Source organism: Mytilus californianus, unplaced genomic scaffold (assembly GCF_021869535.1).
Source record: "Mytilus californianus isolate M0D057914Y unplaced genomic scaffold, xbMytCali1.0.p SCAF_7, whole genome shotgun sequence".
NCBI classification, from domain to species: Eukaryota; Metazoa; Mollusca; class Bivalvia; order Mytilida; family Mytilidae; genus Mytilus; species Mytilus californianus.
Genome location: NW_026262723.1, coordinates 52,312,195 through 52,338,195, shown reverse-complemented (window position 1 = coordinate 52,338,195; position 26,001 = coordinate 52,312,195). Strand labels below are relative to the sequence as shown.

Sequence of the window (26,001 nt, the reverse complement as noted above, 5' to 3'; positions counted from 1 at the left end):
ATACATATATAAACTGTTCACGGAATTAGTATTAATCAATCTAATCAAAATATAGAATTCTGATTTTGTTATACTTCATGAGTATAATGAAATCAGAGTTTTATATTTCAATTAGATTGAGTATTATTAAAACTGAATTCATTGTGATCTATATGTTGATAAAAATCATATGATATTTTATGACAGTCAATCCTTAATGTATATTTATAATGATAAAAAAGAGTTGGTGGACAAAGGTTAAGTTAATACTAGAAAATTCCTGTCCATGAAACGCCTATACATGTGTTTCAGATATTTTATAAGAAAAAATCTTTTTCATCTTCAAATATTGTTGTAAAAGACAACTTTGACTTAACTTATGAGATTATATTAGTCTTTTGGCAGAATCATGCAATGAAAAACACACAAAACTAAGGTGGTTTGAATTATAGATAAAATGGTTTGGTTTACAATTATCTTTCCAATTTGCTGGGTTTTTTTTCTATACTGTTGACCTTATAGGCCCTTCTTAATCAGATTGTTTTTAATTTGAATATAGTAGTACGTCTTGTAATGTGTTTTTTTTTGGCACTAAGCATTCCTGATAAACGTTGCACCATACATATAGCAATTGATATATGTTCTACCTTGTACATTTATTTTGTAAATCGAGCACCCTTTGACAGTAAAGTTGACGAATAGGTGATTATATATTAAATACACGTTGAAACATTAAACATTAAACAAATAAGTATAAGCCGTTCGTTCGGTTGCTTTAAAGAAGATGAAAATGGTAATTCCCGAGCAAAAATTCAATATTATTGTTTTTCCTATAACAAAATCAATTTTTCTTTGTAGAAAACTACTAATTTGATTTTCTTTATCCAAAATTAGCTTGTAATCAGTCATAATTAATACAGACATCCCGTATCAGTACAAAACAGATGCTCGTGGGTCTTGTTGTGCTTGTTTTATTGACAAATAGAACAAATAAAAATATCTTACATCAAAGGATATTTATTAAATAGTACAAAACAGTGTCATTTACTGCTCGCGGTCTACACGCATCTCATACGGAATTAATAAATATTGATAATAAGAGCCTGACAAACACGCAAAAAAGGGCAAGAAATTGCGACCTAAACAAGATTATAACTTTATTAAGATTTCTATTTTCTTTCTTGAGAAGTAAAATGAAATTATTGTTTTAACGTAACTTCATAAATGGATATCTGTCGAGAGAACATTTGCCAGCCGACCAGATCTTATAGATCCAGAAGTGGATGAATCAATAATGAAAAATAATGTTATCTCTTATTGCACTAAGTACGACATCAATCTTCATGCTGTGTGGAATAATCAAATTCATACTTCATCTTTCAAATCAACGTTTTACGGGCTTAGAGTTTGTATCAAAGACATAAAAGGTATACGTTTAATATGGTCATGTTATCTTGATCTGGTATTAAGCTATTCCAAGGAAGTTCAATACAATATTGGTGTTAGGTCCAATACTCTTTTTGATTTTAAATCCTGTTTTTTTCTTTATCTTATACAAAAAGGTGAGTCAGTTTCCATCACGTTAAAGAAGAGTTCAGTGATAATTAATTGAAAATTTATGTTGAAAGCATCTGAGATTCCGAAGCGACATTTATGGAAATTCACAAAGTAACAAGATTCCAGGGATGCATATCAGTTAACTCACAACAAGGATTAAAGCGTTTTTATTGCAACATATGTAAATTAAACAATGCCTTTGGTGAGAAAATAAATGCGACAAATTCCCAAAAGAGACAAAAATCGATTATAAAATTGAAAACATAGTAGAGTGTTCTTCTTTTGACTTTTTCATCGCTTTTACCCTTAAAAGCCCTTGTCTGAATACATTAAAATTCTGTCAGAAATTAAGCAAGGATCCATATCAGATTTTAGATAATAAAATATATGTGACAGATAACCAAGTGATGTTATAAAAATGTGAATATAGCAGATTATAGGTCATTGATTTTAATATTCCACCTAGCAGCAAATGACAACTTCGGAATTTCCCGGTTTTTACGAGGGTTTCATCACTGCCAGAAGCCAAAAGATCAATGGGACTGGTTATAGGATTATTTTAACGAACTTTATATTTGTTCCTTTTCTTTAAGTTTTAGTATTGACTTACCTCAAGCAACCTTTATTTGAATTATGGGATTATGTTTATTGGTCCAGGATCAAATGAAAACTAAGACAAACAGGTCTTTGAAGTAATCGCTTATATTTGACAAAAGTAAATAAAGACAAACGTTGATAAACATTTAACATATGTATCATTAAACGGGAGTAAATGAATTATAACAAAAACTAATTAAAATGTATTAATCAGTATAAAATAACGTAGATTTTAAAAAACTTTCATGATTTTTGTTTTGTTTTCCGGAACGGAACTTTGTCAAATATAAGACTCATAAGTTTTTGTTTGTTTCTGAATGACTTTGTAGTTTTTTGCTGATCGTCTGTAAAACAAAGTTATTAGTTATCATCATGTATGTTTTTTTTTGGGAAGCATGGATATATTAGGTCAGGATTTTTCCAAATGTATGCTATGTCCTTAGTTCATGGATTACACAATTCGACTGGGGTCATTAAAGTAGATCATATAAGCCAGGATTTATGTTTCGAGCAGGCGTTTGTCCGGTTTAGAACAGTCCTTTAAAGGAATAAAGCGTATACCCTGTCGAAATATTAAGACATCACTTAGTTTGGGGTTCATACATATGTGTATATTGTTGTTGTTTCATATTGAACTTGCTATTTTAAGGTCTATTACATGTTCCATGAAATATCTTTAATAATGAACTAACAATGTTGACCCCCCTCCCCCTCCTCTTGGAATTCATTGCTGTTTGTCGTATTTGTTGTTTCGTGTGACTTTACATCAACTTTTGTATGAATTTTCTATGATTAATTTTATTTTGAAATTAGCTTAAAAGATGTTCAACATATATACTATCCAAAGCAAGAGGAATGTAAAGTGTCAATTAAATCGTTAAGGATTATTCATTCACACAGGAAAATATTGATCAGGAGCTTTGATAATATTAAAGAGCAAAAATTTAAAAAAACATCAATACAAATAGAAAACTCTGATGGTTCTGTTTTCAAAATTTGTTATATATGCAATCTCAACGGGCTGCCATTAACAAAGTGAAAGAAGTTCTTCGATTCCGGATGTCCGACAATCCGATTCTATAATTATCAATGATTTCTTGGATTTAGCATCATAAATGTCGGATATTTCAATACGAAATAGAATATTAAAAGGAATCATTATGTTGACGACAAAGAATTGAATTAGATACACGTTAGCTTCAGGAAACAAATCCCGTGATTTCACGCCTGTGTTCCGTTTGTTAGTCAACAAATATTGACACAAGCTAAGAACAAGGAAACGGTGACACTTTTTGAGTTGAATGCTATTGTTGGTTATGTTTGCTCCATTAAATTGTATCAAAACTATTGATAAAATATCAACAACAGATTGTTAAATTTTAAGTGCATAATTGATTACTCCAAAATGAATATAAAGAAAAGCTGGTTTTTCTTCAAGACTTGCATGAAGTTGAAATACAAGTATACCGATACGCAGCACTGTCCATATCGTTGTGACATTAAATCATTAAATAGTTGAAATAAGTTGTCTGTATAGTAAACATTTAAAAGAAGATATCATGTGTTTAAAATAGTTAGGTCAAAACCCCACTTCTTTAATAGAGAGGTGAAAGATACCAAAGGGACATTCAAACTCATAAGTCAAAAACTCAAAACATCCACTTCATTTGATCTTTGGCAGATAGTTGTTTCATTGGTAATCATGCTAAATCTCCTTATTTTTATAATGACAATGCCATGGGAAAAAACGAAAAATAACGAAAAGACACACAACAGTACACAAAACACACATAGAAAACGAAAGACTGAGCAACACGAACCCCACCAAAAACAGGGGGTGATCTCAGGTACTCTGGAAAGGTAAGAAGATCTTGCTCCACATTTGGCACCCGTCTTATTCCTCATGTAAGTACAAACCGGGTGATTAGTCTAATTTGCTAGGTCACATTCGAGGAAAAGAGGAAGGGATTGTGGTTACAACACAATTGGAACATATCATGATTTGTAGGAGTGTAAATTTGTTTAACAACCTTTCATTGATTATAGATGTCGTCTTATGATAGCGATTTAAGTGTGCACTTTATGTGTTTATGGAACACCCTCCATCAGATGCATTCAAGACCGGAACTTCGGATAAGCCAAATGCATTTAATGTTTCAATACCTTAAAGCCATGAGCGCCAAACCGTCTAGGGTTAACTGACAAAGGTAGTTTCGACTTTAATTTTAGTAGCGTATCAGCTGTTCTTTGTATTGGAGTGATGGTACTCCCAGGAGCGGAAAGTCCACTAGTAGCAGTACCGACTTAGTTAGTCGCGGATGTAAACGTAAATTTTGCGGACGCCATCACGAGTTGGTTGGCCATAATGGAATATCTGTTTTACAGATGACAACGGATATGTTCCAATTGTCGTAACTAAAATCCCGTCCCCTTTTCGCCCGAATATGACCTACCGAATTGACTTATCACCGGGTTTGTACTTACATGAGAAACACGACGGGTGGCACATGCGGAGCAGGATCTGCTTACCCATCCGGAGCACCTGAGATCATCACAATTTTTGGGGTTCGTGTTGCTCAGTCTTTAGTTTTCTATGTTTGTGCTTTGTGCACAGTTGCTTGTCTGTTGATATTTTTCTTTTTTAGCCATGGAGTTATCATTTTATTTTCGACTTGTGAGTTAGAATGTTCCTTTGGTTTCTTTCGCCTCTCTTTCACCGAGATCTAATCTATATTGGGAATATATAAATCGTTTGGTCATTCAGACTGGGAAGCTGAATTCTAGTATATTAAACGTAAAGAAGTATAAAATATCAACCGTGAGCCACAATGTGAACCTTTATGGCGAGTGAGCGCAGCGAACGAGCAAATAAAATACACATAGTGTCGTCGCTGATAAGTTCTCCTCAGACATTGTGAATTCGCTGGTAATGCCTGCCATGATACTAGAATTACGGAACGCGCACTGAGCAGGGTGATATTGGCGAAGGGAAGGGCGATAAAAATAGAGAATATCATATGGCTTTTTCAATATCACATCCGTATCAACCCGAGACACCAATATAATCCCAAGAGCTCTGCTCGAGGGATTATATTGGTTGAGGGTTGATACGGTGTGTGATATTGGAAAAGCCATATCATATACACTTTATTATATACATATACCCCACGTAGATGTTTTTATGTGACATGACGTCATACAGGTAAGGAGGTTTGAAATGACGTCATACAGATTATAGGTTTGACATGACGTCATACAGATTAGGGGTTTGATAAAGGCTTTGCAACAGTGACTGCAATCGATGACGTGACGTCATGCAGATTAAAGGTGTGATAAAGCCTTTGCAACCGTGCTGATATCGATATCATCACGGGTGGCTGATACAGCATGCTTGCCAATGATTGTATTACACATACAATTTATCTGTATTTACTACTAAGTATATACTAACGTTATTTATTGGACGTACAGATTGGTCGAAGCGTCAATTGCAAGTACGCCCAGAAGGGCGTACGTTATCTACGCGGTTAAAAGTTCTTTTTTTAAATAAATCTGAAATGTCATTTACTTGTTGGAAACTATATTTGTTTCTATTGAGTCGAAGCATTTATGGTCTTCATTTGAAAGTATTCAGTGGTAATTGTGTAAACACAGATTTCATAAGAGTGAATATATTGGCTCTACCGTTGTTAACAGCCTTTTAAAAATATGATATTGTAAGTCATAAACTTTCTTTACAGATTACCAACAGATATTCCAACGATTTAGTGGAAGAGTTGTTTGCCCACGGAGTAGAAATCCCTAGCTTCCGTTACTTAATGCCTGCAGATTTCAACTTTAGATATCCACCCGATAAGGTAACAAAGCCTGAAAGTACAAATAGAACAAAGTAGAAAAGGGTTGATATTATTTATTATGTACTTTTCAGGTAAAAAAATCGTATATAACTGAGGAAAATACTTTTTGATGTGTCATGCTATATTGCATCTGCTGATACGTTCAGTAATCGTAAAATCTAACAAAAAATGAACCATTCACTACTAATTTAGTTTTATCGAATGTTTTAAAAATTGAACTGATTTACGTAAATACACTAAAACAAAATAAAAACGATTCAGGCAAGGTTACAAGACAATATCAACTCATATCTGAGAGTACTATATAACACACTAACAATTAGAATATTAGTAATCGTCTTTATTAGCACTGCCCTTAGATTATTATTTCTTTATCATAAAAATACAAATTTGACAGATAAAACATACGGAAAAGCATCTGTTTCTTGTAGTACTAAGAAAATGAAACTGAATCATTTGCATGGATTACAAAATCTATTGTGCCAATATCAATAATCATTTATCAAGTTCTCACATGACAAATACAAATGAAAGTTCAAAAATCCAAAGCTACGATTATTATGACAAATTACACATAGTCACGGAGGAATGAAAGGGTCGTATGTTTAAACCAAGTATCGGCTTATCAGTTAATATTTACATTGTTCTTTTGATGGTGTGATTTACAGCATTCAGCGCCATTCAAATTTATAAATGCATTTGCGAAAATATCAAATGATTCTTAAACTAATGCACTCTGTTTTGTTCGCGTATTGTGTTCGCTTTGTTAGTTTCTTAATCCCTAAAACAGTAGAATATTTAAGGCAATATGAGGGTATGAACTAAATGACAGATTTATTTTTCATACTTTATTAAAATGTAGTTAAAAGTGGTATTTTTTTTTAAATATGATAAAAAAATAGACCAAAAAAGGCTGCTATCAAGCGTCAGGATGTGAAAAATTGTCTCATTTTGTAAGGAATATACAAAGAAAAGGCATTATTATGTGTAACGAAGCAAAGCCAGATGACAGAATTTTTAAATAAAATATGAGAAGATACATATTTTGAAATGCTTTCAGAAAAATGTATAATTTATTTGTATAATAGAAAATAGAGAAAAATTACCGGACAAGTTTTAAAAATTTTAAAACAGTAATAAGGTATTCTACATTTGTAAAAACAGTCGTAATAATTAGATAAAACAACCTTATTTTCTTCGTTTAAATGTAAAGTTTTATATAAAGAATTGTACTCCTGCCTCAAAATTTGCTTAATATTTCATTCAAAATCTGGATCAATCGTTTTCTACTACATGCGATCCAAGATGGCCGAAGACTACCATACTACCTTAAAGACATAAAACGATATATATATTAGTGCTTACTGAACCTTCCGGTTCAGCCAAGATGGCGTGGCTAAATTTTGCTCTCCTTTTTATAAGTATTTTAACTCGATTTTATCCACCTAGAGACCACTACTATGAGCAAGTACTTGTTAAAGCTGAAGATCTAGGATATTATGCCAGTACGAACATAGAACATTTGAAAATTAATGACTTATCAGTTGAAAATTATCTGATGCAAAACAACCTACGAAAATTTAAAAATGGCGGCCTCCATGCCCGAAATGGAAAAGCACTTTTTTCTCTTATAAACATTCTGGTATGTGGTGACATAGCTTCCAATCCTGGCCCAGTGAAATACCCATGCGGCAGCTGTACAAAGTCTGTTCGTTCCAACCAGAAAGCAATAATGTGTGACCAATGTGATCTATGGTTCCACATTAAATGCATGAATATCACGGTAACATCATACAACATCCTATCTCAAAGTGATGATGAATGGTATTGTTCGAAATGTCAATTGCCAAATTTCTCAGACTCTTTTTTCGAGGATGATGACCAATATCAATACGATGGTAACAATTGTGAACCAGAGTCGGTGAGTTCTACCGAAGCTACAAAAAATGACAATTTACATTCTGATGAAGTCTTTAAATGTTTCCAGAAGGGAATGCACTTTATTCACCTGAATGCCCGCTCGTTACTTACAAAAATTCCTGAGCTACAAACTATTGCGTTTAAAACAAAAGCAGCAGTGATATCTGTAACCGAGACCTGGTTTGATGAAACGATAACCAATACAGAGGCTAACATCCCTGGATACACTATCCTCAGAAAAGACCGTAACAGATGTGGAGGTGGTGTGTGTATGTACATTCAAGAAAATCTTGCGTTTACGCCAATAAATTTGGACGAAATAAACAATAATGATGAATTTTTGTGTATTGAATTATTATTACCAAAATCTAAACCTATTTTTGTCGGGACTTGTTATCGACCCCCTCAAAATTGTAATTTTGTTGAGAAATTTGAAAATTTTTTGTCTCAGCTAAGAGAGGATTGTGAAATTATATTACTTGGTGATTTGAACATATGTTTTAAAGATCAGAGTGGATCACTGTATAAATCTTTTAATGCGCTTTTAAAATTGTTTAATTTAAGTCAAATTATTAAAGAGCCAACAAGAATAACAGAATTTACAGCATCTGTAATAGATCATATTTTATGTAATAATACAGAGAAAATTTCTCAGTCTGGTGTACTAAATATTGGTTTTAGTGATCATTGTATGGTATATTGTACTAGAAAATTAGCAAAATCTGTATATAATAAGCACAGTAATGTCAAAGTCAGATCTGTGAAATCTTATAATAAAGATGAATTTATAGCTAAGCTTACTAAAGCAAAATGGGAAAGGTGTTTCAGTGCCTCAGACATAAATGAGGCCTGGTCAGTTTTTAAAGAAATTTTTATGGATATTCTTGACAGTGTTGCCCCTCTTAAAGAAGTTTGTATTAAACAAAGAACAGAACCATGGATGTCAGCTGAAATTTTAATAGATATTCAGCAGAGAGACAAATTTTTATCTGATTTTAAGACTTCTAAAAATCCTGAAGATTTCAAAAAGTTTAGTAAACTTAGAAATCATGTTCAACGATCATGCAAAACTGCAAAATCTGACTATTACAGCAGTGAAATTGAAGAAAATAGAAATAACCCAAAACAACTTTGGAAAAGTTTTAAAAATTTAGGATATCAAAAAGATCCTAAATCAAATCCTAATATAGTATTAAATATTGATGGGCAAAACTGTCACGATAACAAAAAAAATATCAAATTAATTTTAACATGTTTTTTACAACTATAGCTGCAAAACTGGTAGAAAAACTACCAACTGCAAAGGGTTTATATAGTGCCACTACAAATATTGTTAGATCCTTTTATGTTCAGAGAAGGAAATCAGATATTTTTTTTAATCTAAAGCATGTAGCAGAGGAGTTTGTGTATAAAGAACTATGCAGTTTAATATAAGTAAGAGCATGGGCCTAGATGGTATTCCAGCAAGGTTTCTTAAGGATGCAGCCCCAATTCTGAAAATACCCATTACTTTCTTGATAAATTTATCTACATCTGAGGGTACGGTACCTGACGATCTGAAAATGGCTAAGGTCAAGCCCCTATTTAAGAAAAATGACAGACTTAAGCCTGAAAATTACAGGCCTGTCAGTATTTTAAGTATTGTTTCTAAAATTCTAGAAAAAGCTGCCTATAAGCAACTTGAAAAATTTTTGATTTCAAATAATTTATTATTTGAGTTTCAATCAGGATTTAGAAGTTCATATTCAACTGATTCTTGTCTCATTCACTTGATAGATCACATTAAAGCTCAAACAGCCAAAGGTCTTTTTACAGGCATGGTCCTATTAGACCTACAGAAGGCATTTGACAGAGTAGATCACAAGATATTATGTGACAAATTAGAAGTAATTGGGGTTAGATCTATACCTTGGTTTGAGTCATATTTAACAAACAGAAAACAGGTTGTAAGTGTAAATGGGGTGATTTCAGAAGTGTGTAATATTACATGTGGTGTCCCTCAAGGTAGCTTACTGGGTCCACTATTGTTTTTGATCTATGTCAATGATGTTCAAACTAGCATCGACTCAGATTGTAAAGTTTTGATATATGCAGATGATACTGCAATTTTATTTTCCCATATAGACCCTGGGGTCATTTCGCATAAATTATCCAGAATGCTGGAATCATGCCATGATTGGTTAACTGACAATAAATTGTCCTTACAGTTGGGAAAGACGGAGAGTATAATTTTTGGTCCTGGTCGAAAACTTCGGTCTTTAATACCGGGTGATTTTGCTATCTCCTGTAATGGTATTAATATTGAATCCAAAACTTTTGTAAAATATTTGGGAATAATAATTGATCAGTTTCTAACTGGTGATTTTATTGTCAACTCTATAGTGAAAAAAGTCAATCAAAGGCTTAAATTTTTATATAGAAACAAAGAGTGTCTAAATTTTCAATCTAGGAAAACATTGTGCTCTTCCCTGATTCAATGTCATTTTGACTATGCATGTGCATGCTGGTATGAAGGTATATCAAAACAAATGAAGAATAAACTTCAAGTGGCACAAAATAAGATTGTGAGATTTATTCTGCAATTACATCCCAGAAAGAGTGTGACATATATTGAATTCAAGAAATTGGGCTTTTTAAATATTAGTAAAAGAGTCAAACAACTAAGACTCAATCATGTTTTTAACATTTTTAACAATATATGCCCAAATTATTTACATACTAATTTTGTTAAAAATGAAACATCTTTCAATACAAGATCAAGTAGTAAAAACTTTTATATACCAGGAATTAAAGGGTGTGAATCAACCACTTTCTTTTATAATGGAATAAAAGACTGGAATTCATTACCAGACACGATTAAAAGTTGCTCCAAAAAATATAATTTTAAAGTGCAGGTGAAAAAATTTTTGATGGATAAATTTAAATCCATCTTTAATAGTGAATTTGTTTTTTATTAATTATACTTGGGCTTTGACCATTTATCTGTGATAAATTCTAAATGATTTGTGCTTGTATTTTTTATGTGTCAACCTTTGGTGTAAACTGGAAGTCTCGTTATAAAAGGACCCCACTGGAAATAAGTTTTACTAACTTTTGTGGGTCATCCTAAGATATTAGGCTACAGTGTAAAATCTAGTCAAGTTAAATTTCACTCATTTTAAATCTAGTCTAATCATATTATCAAAATATCATGAAAATTTCCATAATTTTATTTTTTATTTTTCATTTTCTTAATTTAAAATTTTTAGTAAACATGTATATCATTTTAGTGTCTATAAACTATGTCTAGTGCTGTATCTATGTCTTTGTAATATTTTGTACCTGTCAAATTCATGCCTTTTTATCTTGAATAAATATATATATATATAACGATTACGTATAAAAGATGACAGGAAGAAAAAAACATCTTTGGGTTAATACATGTTATCATTTTCTTTTATGTCATTACATGCACAATGAAACAACTTAAAGACCAAATTCATTAATAAATTGTATACTAACAGTGAATATGTTGGATTCACGAGTTAAGGCTACAATTGAATTTGTTGTCATGCTAGCCAGCGTTAACAGTCATCACTGAAGCCAGTCGACGTTATTATGCATTGATTGCATTCGGTTGTGAAAGCAAAGTACACATATTTATAGGACGGTACCTATTTTTCATTCTAAAACTATAAGTTTTTATAGAAACTGATCTAATCAAGTAACAAACAAATAATCAGCTAGGTAACTGCATGTCTGTTTAAAAGTTACATTTAACAAATTTCAGGTTCTTCATGCTTATGAATATTTTTTGTCTGAAGCATTACTTGCTGTATTCGGGAACACTAGCTTTAATTCAGATGTTGATGGCTTACTCCAAGCAACAAGCGAGGTATTCGAGTTAGAAATGTCACTGAATAAGGTACGTATGACAAGTAATACACGCGTATGTTATTTACACCATTTTAACAAAAATACATTTTGATCAATTTTCGATAACCTTCTTAGAGTTGCTGTGAATTGATAAGAAATACGAGGCAATGCTTGTTTGCCGATGTGGACATTTGTAAATCTGTTTTGAATATACCAAGAGAAAAAAAACTAGAGGGAATCGCATTAACTCCAAATTTTCGGAGCATGATCGGATGTGTTGACAGGGTAAACGTCTCTTGCTATACTTCAAAGTTGCATTACCCGCATATAAGGATTTAGGAGTGATGAAATATTTGTTATTCACAGATGAATTCAAGGAAAATCTAAGAGAAGACCAATATATTCCAGCAGATTCAATAGTAATAGCAATGATAAAACATTAAACAACATCCAATACCGAATAGTTGGACACCATTTGTTAACATCAAAATAATTCTTGTTTAGCAATTTTATCTAGAAATTGTTTATCAGTAATTAAGTCTTTCACTTTCAACCATTGGTCCGACCAGCATGTACCAGCAAGCAGACACAAAGAAGAACACCACTTTTTAACAGCAACAATTTCCCTTTGTAGGTTTGGTATTCCGACGGTGGAGTTAATTATTCGGAAGAAATATCGTTTTGCAAAAACAGGATGACTATATCTGACCTACAACGTTTACATGAAGGATATAATATCAACTGGATTTTATTTTTCTCTACTCTGTTAGATAAAACAGTGGACGAGAACTTCGAACTATGCCATGTTGACTTAGTGTCTGACATTTCGTCTGTGATCTCAGAAGCAAAAGTGGAGTTAGTTATAAAATACATTTTAACTCATACTTTTGTCAATTCAGATGTATATAAGTATGTATATAGACATTTTCCAAAATTTATTAAATCAACAAGTGTATATAAAACAAAAGATTCCGATTATAATAATTCATATTGTATTTCATTATTATCAAAATATTTTCCGTTATCTGCAATATTTTTATCAAACAAGAGCACGTATTTCGAAAGTGTTTCTAGGAAACTATTTTCCAGTTTGAAAGAATCTCTTATGCAGACTATACAAGATCAGTACTGGATACCAGAGCTACAGCGAAATGACATAATTTCACATACAATACATGTTAATTTATCTTTTAATTGGAATAACAATTATAACAAAGACTATAGCTATATGACTAACAATTATCAGGAAAATGTGATTGGAGCATTGGAGAGTAAATACTCATCTGACATGAAAGGAATTCATTTTGTTTCCGCATTCGATCAAAGTATTGCATCGTATAATTCCTGGAACAGAGAAATTGGTAAGTATTTATAAGCTAGTTATCGCATACTTATATCAACAACTGAACCAAATCAAAATCACGAATGACAACACTACTCTCTCTCTGTTAAAATACATAATATTATTTCTGCATTGGCATTAAGTTGGTTAATTTTATTTTTGCTGTTGTTGTTGAATTTATCATTTTTGAGGGGGAAAAGGAGGGGAGGGGTTGGATAGTACAGATTGTAGCAAACATATTTTATAGCAAATGCTCACAATACGATAATATAAAACAGTACAAGTCATACTGATGGATCAATTGTAATAAATATTGGTTTAACACTCAGCAATAATTATAAATAATTCATAAAATATTTTGATGTTTGATTAACACAGGTATTTAGTGATGTTTAGACATTAACCTATGGGTTTTGACTGAGCATTATAATAAAAGAAATACTACTTGAAAACATACTTCAACTGTGTCACCTACTAAGTAACATGGTTAATTTCCTCAGTATAATACCAGTGAACTACGTTGTAATTTTGGTGTCCATTATAATGACATGTGAATTTAGCAGTTTTACATTAAAGCCTATTGTAATTTCTTGCAAACGACCAAAGCTATCTAGAGGTAAACATGCAGTTTTCAACCGTAGACAGGTGTCTTTACAGCATGTTTTGGTCGATTAATAAACTTCCCGAGTCTGCAAAAGTTGCGAATGCAAAAACTATCCGGATGATATCCCACTTTACTCTATACTATAATAACAGTATAAGATAACAATAACACAAATTCAAGAACACATTATTGAACTATTCTATATTAAATGCACAAAGTTACTGAAAACAACTTCAAAGCAATTTCTTAACCAGAGGATATGAAATCATTAAATCTTTCATTCGTATTTCGCAATAGAATTCGCACACAGTCGGGTGTTGTGACCGATTGATAACAAATATGACAGGTACGTAGCTTGTGAGGTACTTTCAGCTTGTTTAAAATTCGTGTTGATCGACCAACTGATACAATTGATGGGGTACCTTATAATTTATTATAAATGTAGGGAGATGTAGTATGATCGCAAAAGAGACAACTATCAATCAAAGACCAAGATTCAAAGATATGAAGAGGTCACTGACGGTACAGGTCACTGACGGTACAGGTCACTGACGGTATTACACAATGAGCATAAACCAATACCGTATAGGAAACTATACAAGGTCACTGGAGGACAAAATGTGAACAAATGAAAAACCACCGGCCTGATTTATAGTTCAGGAATAAACGAAAATATGTTGATTCTAGTCATGCTTACTGATCTTTTCAACCACACACTTTTATTTTTAGTATAGCATTTTCATGATTCTCGTGTTTTTATTTTCGTTTTACAGAAATATCATCGTTAGGTTTACAAAATCCAGTGTTTTACAATTCCTCTCCTGAGACACTACTTTATGGGTCTGTTGGAGGTCTTGTATCACAAGCATTAGCAGAAGTGTTTGATTTAAACGGTAAGTTTAAAACTGTGTTTTGCTTACATTATATGTGGTATAATTTTGTTCCGGACTTATATTTATTATTTTCTTATCCTTTTCCCTACCAGAATGAAACATCTTTGTATTGAAATATGCGTGAATACCACAATTACTAAATATTAGAAACACTAAATCACATTGGCCAAAGCATTGGGAGAATGAATACTTCATGGAAAAATAAAAATAAAATTGAGAATGGAAATGGGGAATATGTCAAAGAGACAACAACCAGGCCAAAGAGCAGATAACAGCCGAAGGCCACCAATGGGTCTTCAACGCAGCGAGAAAATCCCGCTCCCGGAGGTGGTCCTCAGCTGGCCCCTAAATGAAAATGTGTACTAGTTCAGTGAAAATGGACGTCATACTAAACTCCAAAACATATAAATGAACTAAAATTAAAAAACATACAAGACTAACAAAGGCCAGAGGCTCCTGACTTGGGACAGGCGCAAAAATGCGGCAGGGTTAAACATGTTTTGTGAGATCTCAACCCTCCCCCTATACCTCTAGCCAATGTAGAATAAAGAAACACACAGCGATACGCACAGTAAAACTCAGTTTAAAAGAATTCCGAGTCCTATGTCAGAATAGGTACTAGTAACAAAAGAAAATAAGCAAAATGAGAATGATACATAAATTAACAAAGGACTACTACCAGACCTCAATTAAACTGATTGAAAGATTATGTCTTCATCATATGAAAATCAAGAACAATCCCTCCCGTTAGGAGTTTAGTATCATACCATCATAAAATATATGAGAAGAACATAACCCGTATCATGTAGCAAACATGCCATAGAAGACTAAATAGAAAATAAAAATGAAAACCACGTGGACCTGAATATCAAGAAAGTCAAACCTTTACAGGTCTAGAAGTAATAATAAAAGATTTGTACCATTAAAGCTTCCCCCTTTTTTAAATAGTATAAATGCAAATTATTTAAACGATCTGTAATGTTTAAAAAATATCTCTTAGTCTTGGCAATGGTGAATGATTAATGTTTAAGGGGGTAATATCCTCTGATCCTTTGTAGACGAAACGCGCGTCTGGCGTACACAATTTCAATCCTGGTATCTACGATGAGTTTATATACTATCTATACACAAGTAGTTGTGTTAACCAGTAGTAGCCATGTTAAATAAAAATATTGCTGCGCACAATTTGTGAATCTATGATAATTATTTAACTTTGTTGTAGTCTCTTTGCTTTTACATTTTTGTTTTGCAAAAAAGGACAATAGTAACTCCAATATTTAAGTTGGTTATTTACTAACTGACTATATTTAAGGTAAATACAAAGACAGCCCATTGATTTGTTTCTTGATAGAAAAGATATTAAACAGTCATATAAAATTGAACTTTACCTCATCTATATACCAATGCATATCGTGATTGTTTTTTCTTTTTTATCTTTCAGCTCTTCTTTCACACTATATTAGTGGTACCATTGACAAAAGTGTCGTGTATACAATTGCTCATCATCTAGAGTGCTTAGCTGAGTTCTACAATGCATATAAATATTCCAATGATCAAGGAAGAATAATCCATGTAAGTTTTGTTTACTCTGACTACAAGTGGAAATGAAATATCGAACTGAAAGTCAACTATTTCAAATTAATTTTACAAATCACTTTTTACTTGCCCATTAAGTTTCCCCTTCCAATACCAGCAATTATCATAAACTGGCGTCCATCATCTGTCCATTAATTTTCTTTGATAGAGGATTGCTGGTTATGACCAAGGATCCCAAGCGGTAAAATTGAAGCCCCCATTTGAAATTTTTACGGATGCCGTCACGAGTTGCATGGTTGACCGTTATATAATATCTTTGTCACAGGTGACCATGGATATGTTCCCTTGGTACATACCAGCCATTTCTGTTGAAAGATAACCGGAAACTATAATAGGAAAACTTTTACAAAGACCCTCCTGATGGCCTATTAGCTCCTATCCACATCTTTGCAAAATCGAGTTGTGAATTTTCTCTTTCGAACTACGTGAAACACCAGAATCACGTGAAACATCAGGACCATTAGACAATTTATGGTCAATCTTTCACAAAAAAAGAGTTCATTTCATCAAGATGGAAGAAAAAAAAAACACAAAAAAACTAAAATTGCAGAGGCCGTTCTCAGCTCTGATTGGTAAAGTTTTCTCCTCTATAAATAAAATCCAAACAATTTCAAACTTTTCAGAAAATATTTGAAGACTAGTTCTGATCGGATGGGATACATTGGCTGTAATAATATCAAACGGTTCCAATAACGCAATAAGAATATTATATTATCATTTTCTCTCTCTGAATTACAAGGCTAATCTGAACCAAACACTCCAGGGAAATATGCATGAAGCGTCAGTCATTAAAATCTATTATTTTGCCTAACTTGCGGAAAATAAAATTCAAGAAGCAGTTGTTGATTATCTTTGGTCAATTATTAAAACTTTAAGAACGTACAATGAAACCAAATATTTGCTGCCACATAGATTCCTTATTTGAACCAAGCTTTCATCGTTTTCTTTGAAACTAAATAACCAATCTGTAATTTAAGTACTTCTTCACATTTGAAATTTACAGGAAAGATAATTAGTAGAGTATTTACCTCGTCTCGTGCTGATTGGTTGACACATGTGCCACCGAAAGTTATGGGAAATCACTTTTAAATATTTTCCTTTGAAAGTACATGCATAATCGAGCTAAAGTGTATGTCAAAATAATGCAAGGAAGGACTTTGGTATTATTTTGTTCTAATCAAGTAAAAACAAAAAGAAAATCGGAAGCATTTCTTAGTTCTGATTGGGCAATTTAAAATTTATTCATTGAATGATTTAAAAGGTAAACACTTATCAGACTATGAATGATGATTATAACATCTCCCACCAATCTCGTGGTGACAAACTTGGCAGCAATGATGCCTTATAAGCTTCATTGAACCCTATGTGTAATCACGTTTTCGTCTTATTCTTTGAAACATTATTTTAAGTTTTTATCTTATTTTGAGGGAAAACGTACATTGTACCTTTGCTCACAAATCATGCAAAGGTAGTTCAAAATTATCAACATTAGACTTCCTTTGATAGGAACAGTTTTCAGTTTTGTTGTGAAGTCAGTACGGTTATGAACAATTTTGTTTATTTTTAGGTTCGTGGAGATTTAACAAAAAGCAGTAACTTTAGAGATATTTTGTCAATACATCTAGCACAGAGAGTAAGTATTGAGTAACACAATTGTAATCCTCACACTTGTAAGTGCACAATGCTCCCGCACGTTTAACAGGTCTTCCTTATTGATTTCATTTTCATCTCAAAGTTCCTTTCAGTCTTCCTTTGTTTCGGTGTCTTTCATTAATATACGTACTAGCTTAAGATGTCTTTTACTTCCATTTACGCGTAACTCTATTTACAAAATTTCCTTTGATCTAGATACTCAATAATTTCTATTTCAAAATTATATATCATTTTTGAAATAAGAAGAAAGAAATTTATTCTTTTAATTTATTGTCTTCTAGAACTTATAATTTGAACACCCTTTGAACTATGCTAAACGTTACAATGAAATGATTAACCCGTACATAAATTGCTAACAAAAGCACATAAGTTTCACATGTGAAGCACATGAGATGCAAGTAAGAATTGTATGCAAATCAGATTGGTCACATGTGCAGTTTGGTAGTTCATATGTGCCCACGAAAATCTAACATAATGCTCATATGTGCAATTAAAACCTCAGGTGAGCTTTTATCATTCATGTTAGTTTTATGTTATTTTTGTACTTTGAAAAGTTTGTCCATTCTTCTAACCATTCAAAACTAACCTAGATCATTGCTCATATGAGCTTTTTCAAAATGACATGCCCAGTCATGTACTTCCTGTAAATTCAAATTCAAAGCATCAATAATTTTGGAGGGAGATGGAGATGAAAAATTTTAAGCCATATTTTGTGCTATTTGAAGTTAATGACATTGTTAGAATCTGATAAAACCAGTGTGGCTGTGGTTAATTATTTGTAAGTTATCATTTCTATTTCATTATGTTCATTTTTGTGTCAAGATTCTGAAATATATTACAATTTCAAGTCCTTTATGGGAGCTAGTATATATATACAGGTTGCTTCAAATAAGTACTACATGTATATAGATAATTCCTTTTTAAACTTTCTGAAATACAGTACTTAATCAGACATTCATTATGTACTAAACTTGCAAGTCCCTCCATTAGTTTTATAATGTAATGTTATGTTTTAAGTCATTATTGTTTAAATAACAAAAAAGACAAAATAATATGAAAATCATAATTAACTGACAGTTATTAAAGAATAACACTTAACATGATGTGTCAGTTATTTTATTTTCAATTAAATTATTTAAGATTTTCATTTAAATTTGAAAAATATTCCTATTTTGAAGCAGCCATTTTGTTTTGATCTTTAGATACAATTAAATCATCATCATCTGGAAATAATTAGATATCACAATCAAATGGGTCAACTAATATTCACGTGTGCAACATGTGAGCAGCTGCTCATATGAGCAATCTGATAAAATGCACATGTGAAGCAAAAGCTCATATGAGCATTTGCACGTGAGGTTTTTAACATGCAAATTAGGTTAGTTTCATATGTGCAATTTTTTTGCTCACAAAATGCTCACCTAATTTGCATGTTAAAAACCTCATGTGCAATCATGTTAGTTTCTAAGGTGAGCATCTAATGTGCAACATGTTAGCACCGTTTGGTAAGGGAAGGTCAGTTTTACAATTTTTGAGTTTTGACATCTACCTTCAATCATAACTACTTTCCTGATATGTCGGAATCTTATCAGCAAAATTAATGATTGTCTATTCTTGCATTTAATTTTTTTCGTGTGTTATAAATGGTCCCCATACGAACGACCTTTTTCTTATGAATAAACGTGAATTTCAAATATAAAGTATTTCCTTTTCTATTTCAGACATTTCAGAAAGGTCTTCCATTAGTTAAAGTATTAGACTTACCTGGTGTTAACTACACAGAGAGTCAAACATTCTTCATATCTTACGCACAGGTAAGGTCCATTATATTCATATTGAGGGCATTAAATTATCGGTAATGACAACCAAAATATTATGAATGGGGAAGTTTTATAATTAGTGTTCGGACAATGAATTTGGGATATTGGCTCCTAGATACATTGTTGAAATAAAACTCGCTGTCTTAAAAGTGGTAGATTTTAGATATTTTAAAAATAATATGGAGCTTTAAATTGTTACGCTTCTGAAACGGTCGTGAACGAGGGTCTGCCACCAACCCTAAATTTCCCGAATGGCATAACATATTTACGACAACTATCGACGAAGTTCCTGTCTGCATCTTAACACTTATTTGTTTAAACACTACATCATAAAAACATTTTTACTGTTGTTTTCATTTGAAAATACAGAACTGTATGTTTGAAATTTGTGTCGTACAATCGGTTTGAAGCATAGACAATAACTTCTTTGAAAAAAATGATAGAGTAAAGTGTTTTCATTTTATTTATTTAGAAAACAAGTAGCATAAATATTAAAGAACATCTGCTGATATAGAAATACTAACAAGAAACTGAATTAATATCGACAAAATTTCGAGTTTCACTTTACTTTCTTATTCACCATTATTATTGTTATTTAAGAAATCATAGTTTTGACTCTACTGAATTCTATGTTTCATTTCTGTAGCTTTTCTGTGAAAAAGTGACACCAAAGGGTATTACCCAATACTATGTAAACAACGAAGCTAGTAAGACGCCATTGCCAAATGAATTCAGGTTTGTAGATTAGTTGATTATCCTCACTACAGGAGTTTAAACAAAATTTTCAGAAGTAAAAAATATATACACAAGCACAACTTTCTTTTTTTATTCTTAAATATGAAGAAACATGATGACTTTAACTTTCCTTTGTGTTTGTGGAGGATGGGAATGTTTAACGACCTTGAATGGCTGTAAAGCCCCAGCACGGTCGGTACAATTGTGTTTGTGAAGATGAACAGAGATCAGTACAATGTGATGCAGCTTTCTTGTATTTTGTAATCGATACATACTTATATAAAACATAATTTTACTCAGCATTATCAATTATCAAAGTACAGCAGCTCAAATTTATTGTGACAATCAACAAGCTGAACAAAATTGACTAAAAACTTTATTTAACGTCAGTATACATGTTATCAATTTGATATATATATCAAGTTATGCACGTTCATACATAGAAATATATTGAACAATCAATTTCCAATCATTACAATTTATTGGTGGTGGTAGTTCATCACAATGTTGACTGCTGTATCCCAAATTTTTACATTTTTACCTATCATGTCTATTTGTTTTGCTCACACATTGTTGTGAATTTGATGGAATTCTATGTGATTGTCATACAAGTGAGAGGTTTAGCTACCTATAAAACCAGGTTTAATCCAGCATTTTATACATAAGGAAATGCTTGTACAAAGTCAGGAATACGACAGTTGCTTTCCATTCGTTTGATGTGTTTGAGCTTTTGATTTTGCCATTTGAGGGGACTTTCCATTTTGAATTTTCGGTATTTCTGTTGTATTACTTTTTACATGTAATTCGGCACATGTTGAATGGGAATACAGGAACCATGCTGTCGTTACAGCGGAATTCCTCAGTTCTAACGGAATGAGAAAACCCGGTATTTAAAGGTTCAATTCAAATTATTTCAGCCCTAGTTTAGTTAATAAATAGTGTATACCACTTTTCTTGACATGTTAAAATCGCATATAAAGTAGTGGATTTACCATGTTTACGAGTTGCATCATTCAAAATTGAACGGTCTTTTACATTTCAGAATAAAAGGAATGATGTCAAACATGAAACATTTTGCTGCTGCATTCCATTGTCCAGCTAGTAGTCCAATGAATCCACAAAACAGATGTCCACTGTTTTAACTCGCGCAATTACATTTCTGTTGTTAAACTTAGACCCTATGATTTTTTAAACAACTTGATGATGATGTTTATTTCAGTGATTTACAAATAAAATAACTTGACCGATGGAGAATTGAAATTAGGTGCAATATTGCCATACAAATATAGTGATATCAAATATAGTTATCAACTTGTGTTTGACTTGATAACAATGATAGTTTGTTTGTAGCTAAAAGTATCAGTTTTTATAGAATTAATAGTATGGAAAGGCTTGTATTGTATAGTGCTTTAGTTTGTGAAAGTATTATGCTGTATGATAAATAGAAAGTAAGTATGTGTAATGTGTGTCATCAGTGTCGTTTAAAACAGTCAGGTTTTTTTAGGTGCTATTAACGTTAGAATATACTTCAAAACTAGTAAATTGGTACATCAGTTATGTAAAATCTGTCTATTCTTTTGTTTCTTTTATAATATAACTTCCCTGAAATCCGTAAATATAACAATTTCAAGATAGGCGTATAAATAACAACATAAGTGAAAGAAAAGTTAAAAAACGAGACTTTTGAAAACATTTTAAAGACAAAAAAAGAATCCTCTATGGTGAATTTTGGCTGAGAAAAAAAAGTCAAAGAACAGCTACACAATCCTTCAACTGAAAATATATAATGAAAGCTATAATTTGAATCATGACACTACAGGTCTCTGCACTTCCGCGGAATTATAGTCTGCCAACAAAAGTTTCGATCCAGTTATAATTATATAAATGTGCATTATTAACTTTAGTGCGAACAACGCGTGTAAGCGATTCCATGGTTAACAAAATAGCTTTGATCATACAATTTAAAAAACCCAACTAAATGCTGAATTCTTGAATTACTGATGATGATAATGATTACTGTATTGATTGGCGATCATGATTTTAATTATCATTCCCCCATTTTTTACTTATAGTTTATTCACTGGTATATTTGAGATAGGTGAATGATACGTTATGAATGCATGTTGATAAAGGGAAATGATATGTTTGTCAGTATTATATTTTGTTGATTTGACACCGTAATATTTAATCATTTTGTTACTTTATATATACAAATAAAATTTTATTGCTATTTTTCAAACAGTGTTTATTTTTTGGAGGAATTAGTTTATTCCCTAGACTTTGATATCACGAGTTCATTTATTAATTAAGACAATCTGAACTTTACTTCTGAATATCTAAAGCCTATATATTTATAGCCACGAGTTCATTCAAATTTTAGTTTATTAGAGTGAACAATTTAAAATATTTTCCTCATTTGCAACGGGGGACTTGGTGGCAAAATGGTCTATGTAGTCACTACCCTGTCAACACTGAATTTGTGAGTTTAAACCCCATGCGTGGCAGGTCCGTTCGAATCCAATCTGAATTGACTATGATTGTCAATTTTTACCGCCGAAGATCGGTGGTTCTCTCCGGGCAATCCGGCTTCCTCCATCAATAAAAACTAACCCCCATGAAATACCCAACATTTCTGAAAGTGGCATATAAACAACAAACAATTATTTGCAACGGATATTATAAAGCGAGACAGATGCTTACAATGTATACTCATCAGTCTGTATATATGAACTTTGATTTGTACAAGATTTACACGCTGATCCCAAATATTTACATACTAGTTTACCACGTAATAGTCCGCGGAAAGACATTTCATACCCAAACACAGTATTCTGGCTTTTTACTCGTTAATGTTACAGGCTTAGCGGAGAAATAGAATCAACCACCTCTCGTTATCGAGGCGAGCATCCTAACATGAGACACCAAGGCGGTAAATAAGGATAAGGTATCCAGCACGAAAAGTTCACACCTTATTTCGTGGGAAATTGTTCATAATAATGAGTGTTGTCATACTTTTTTGTTACATGACGTTAGTTCAATACCGTTATTGGTGAATTCTTGCGCCAATACGGTATGTTTGTGAATTTTCTTTCTTTCAAAACCATCTACCAAATTTTTTCAACGATTAATCTATAACAAAAAGTCTGATTAAGTGTTACAAATTAAAGACACACTGATTTTCATTATGACCAGAGATGCGAGAGTATGAAAACTTTAATCCTTTGACATTTCAATTCAGTGTTTTTCTGTGGTCATTAATGCATTTACACTACTAAAACCATTCAACGCACTTAAATATAAAGAATGAATATAGTTTCTACAGGATATAAATTGCATACTACACATCTTTCCATAGTTCTCTCCCATATGTACACATATCCAGCTTGTTATTAGTATCTTCGTCTTCCGTTTTTTTTTAATTTTTGGAACGTTCTCTTAATTGCTGAACTAAATATTACCAAACATGGCAGCATATTCTTTTTGGCTGTTGCAAAACATGTTTGTCATTTGGTTCCGATCGGATAACAGTTTTCGCCTAGGTCAAAAATAATGAATCTTCAAAACTTTGTTGGAAGCTATAGAACAGTATTTAAGTTATATTTCGAATATTATGATTTCATAACTTATTTGTAATTATTTATAATATATACATGTTGTCTTTTGTCAATCTATAAAAGGAAATACAGTATGATGATGATGATAGTAAAATCTTCTTTATATCTAGAATCGCTCATTCAATTGAAACAAAATACGACAGTTACCGTACTTTCCGAGTGTTGTTACTTTTGTACCTTTCGGACAACCATCATGTGAGCAAGCAGGGGACTCGTTTATATTGAACCGCATAAATGATAAATTATAACATCTTCACCGGGAACATTCGGACCAGTTTAAAAGAAATTAAACAAAATTGATCCTGTGTGGTATGTAGTGACGTTTAGATCTTTACCTGTGGGTTTTGACTGAGCACTATAATAAAAGAAAAAAATACTAGTAACATGGTTTATTTAACCAGTTTAATTTCAGTGAATTTCGTTGTAATTTTGGTTACACCCACAATCCATTACAATCAAAAGCGAAAAAACAGTGAGCAGTTGGTAAATATTTGCAAATGACCAAAACTATCTAGAGATAAACATGCAGTCTTCAACCGAATACCCGTGTTTTTACAGTAGGGTAAGGTTTAAACCACCCAAGTATGCAAAAATTATCCAGAGAATTTAATACAGTAGCCTATACTAGTAACAGTATTACATAATAAATACAAAAAAAAAAGATTGATTGGTTGATTGATGTTTGCTTTAAGCCGCCTGATCACAACAAGTACAAAGAAAACAATAATAAACTTTTTCTGAATCAAATGCACAGAGGTACTGACAACGAGCTCAAAGCAATGGCGACATAAAATCTTTAAATCCTTCAGTCGTATTTCACAGAAAAATTTGTACACATTCGAGTATTTAACTAAGTAATACCAATTATTACAGGTACGTTTCTTGTGAGGTACTTTCAGCATGTTGGCTATTCGTATTGATCAACCAACTGATACGATTGATCGATGGTACTTTATAATTCATTGTTTATGTACGGAGATGTAGTATGATTGCCAATGAGACAGCTATTAATTAAAGACCAAGATTCAAAGATATGAACAGGTCATTGTACGGTATTCCAAAATGAGCATAAACCAATGCCGTATAGGAAGTTATAAAAGGTCACCGGATAACAAAATGTGAACAATTAAAAAAAAAAAAAATGAAAACCACCGGCCTGATTTATAGTTCAGGAATAAACAAAAATGTTGATTCTAATCATGCTTACTGAACTTTTCAATCAAACACTTTTATTTTTAGTTAAACATTTTCGTGATTCTCGTGTTTTTATTTTTGTTTTGCAGAAATATCATCGTTAGATTTACAAAATTCAGTGTTTTACAATTCCTCTACTGAGACACTACTTTATGGGTCTGTTGGAGGTCTTATATCACAAGCATTAGCAGAAGTGTTTGATTTAAACGGTAAGTTTGAAACTGTATTTTACTTACGTCATATGTGGTATAATTTTGTTCTGTACTTATATTTATTATTTTCTTATCCATTTCCCTATCAGAATGAAACATCTTTGTATTGAAATATTCACGACTGCCACAATTGCTTAATATTAGAAACATCAAATCACATAGGCCAAAGCATTGGGAGAATGACTACTTCATGGAAAAAGAAAAGCACACATGCCATAGAAGACTAAATAGAAAATGAAAATGAAAACCACGTGGACCTGGATATCAGAAAAGTCAAACCTTTACAGGTCTAGAAGTAATAATAAAAGATTTGTACCAATAAAGTCTCCCCCTTTTTGTATAGTATAAAAGCAAATTATTTAAACGATCTGCAATGTTTACAAATTATCTCTTAGTTGTGGCAATGGTGAATGGTGAACCAGTGACGCTCAGATAAAAAAAGTTTGAAAGCCAAAACAAGTACAAAGCTGAAGAGCACCGAGGACCAAAACTTCCAAAAAAATGCGCCTAATACGGCCAGGATTTTCTGCCTGGGACAAGAACATCCTTATTATTTAGAATAATTTATAATTT

The 26,001-nt window shown here is 32.1% G+C and overlaps 1 protein-coding gene across 1 annotated transcript in view; it reads left to right on the top strand.

Annotated features, from left to right (window-relative positions):
- Positions 1 to 22,647, top strand: part of LOC127707562 (membrane metallo-endopeptidase-like 1) — a 39,295-nt gene extending 16,648 nt beyond the window's left edge. The window contains exons 6-14 of the mRNA XM_052212160.1: positions 5,874 to 5,990; positions 11,680 to 11,814; positions 12,400 to 13,126; positions 14,485 to 14,604; positions 16,046 to 16,176; positions 17,768 to 17,833; positions 19,575 to 19,667; positions 20,320 to 20,408; positions 21,451 to 22,647. Coding sequence (XP_052068120.1) covers positions 5,874 to 5,990; positions 11,680 to 11,814; positions 12,400 to 13,126; positions 14,485 to 14,604; positions 16,046 to 16,176; positions 17,768 to 17,833; positions 19,575 to 19,667; positions 20,320 to 20,408; positions 21,451 to 21,550 — 1,578 coding nt within the window. The 3' untranslated portion in view covers positions 21,551 to 22,647. The remainder of the gene's footprint in view (positions 1 to 5,873; positions 5,991 to 11,679; positions 11,815 to 12,399; positions 13,127 to 14,484; positions 14,605 to 16,045; positions 16,177 to 17,767; positions 17,834 to 19,574; positions 19,668 to 20,319; positions 20,409 to 21,450) is intronic.
- The last annotated feature ends 3,354 nt before the right edge of the window (positions 22,648 to 26,001 follow it).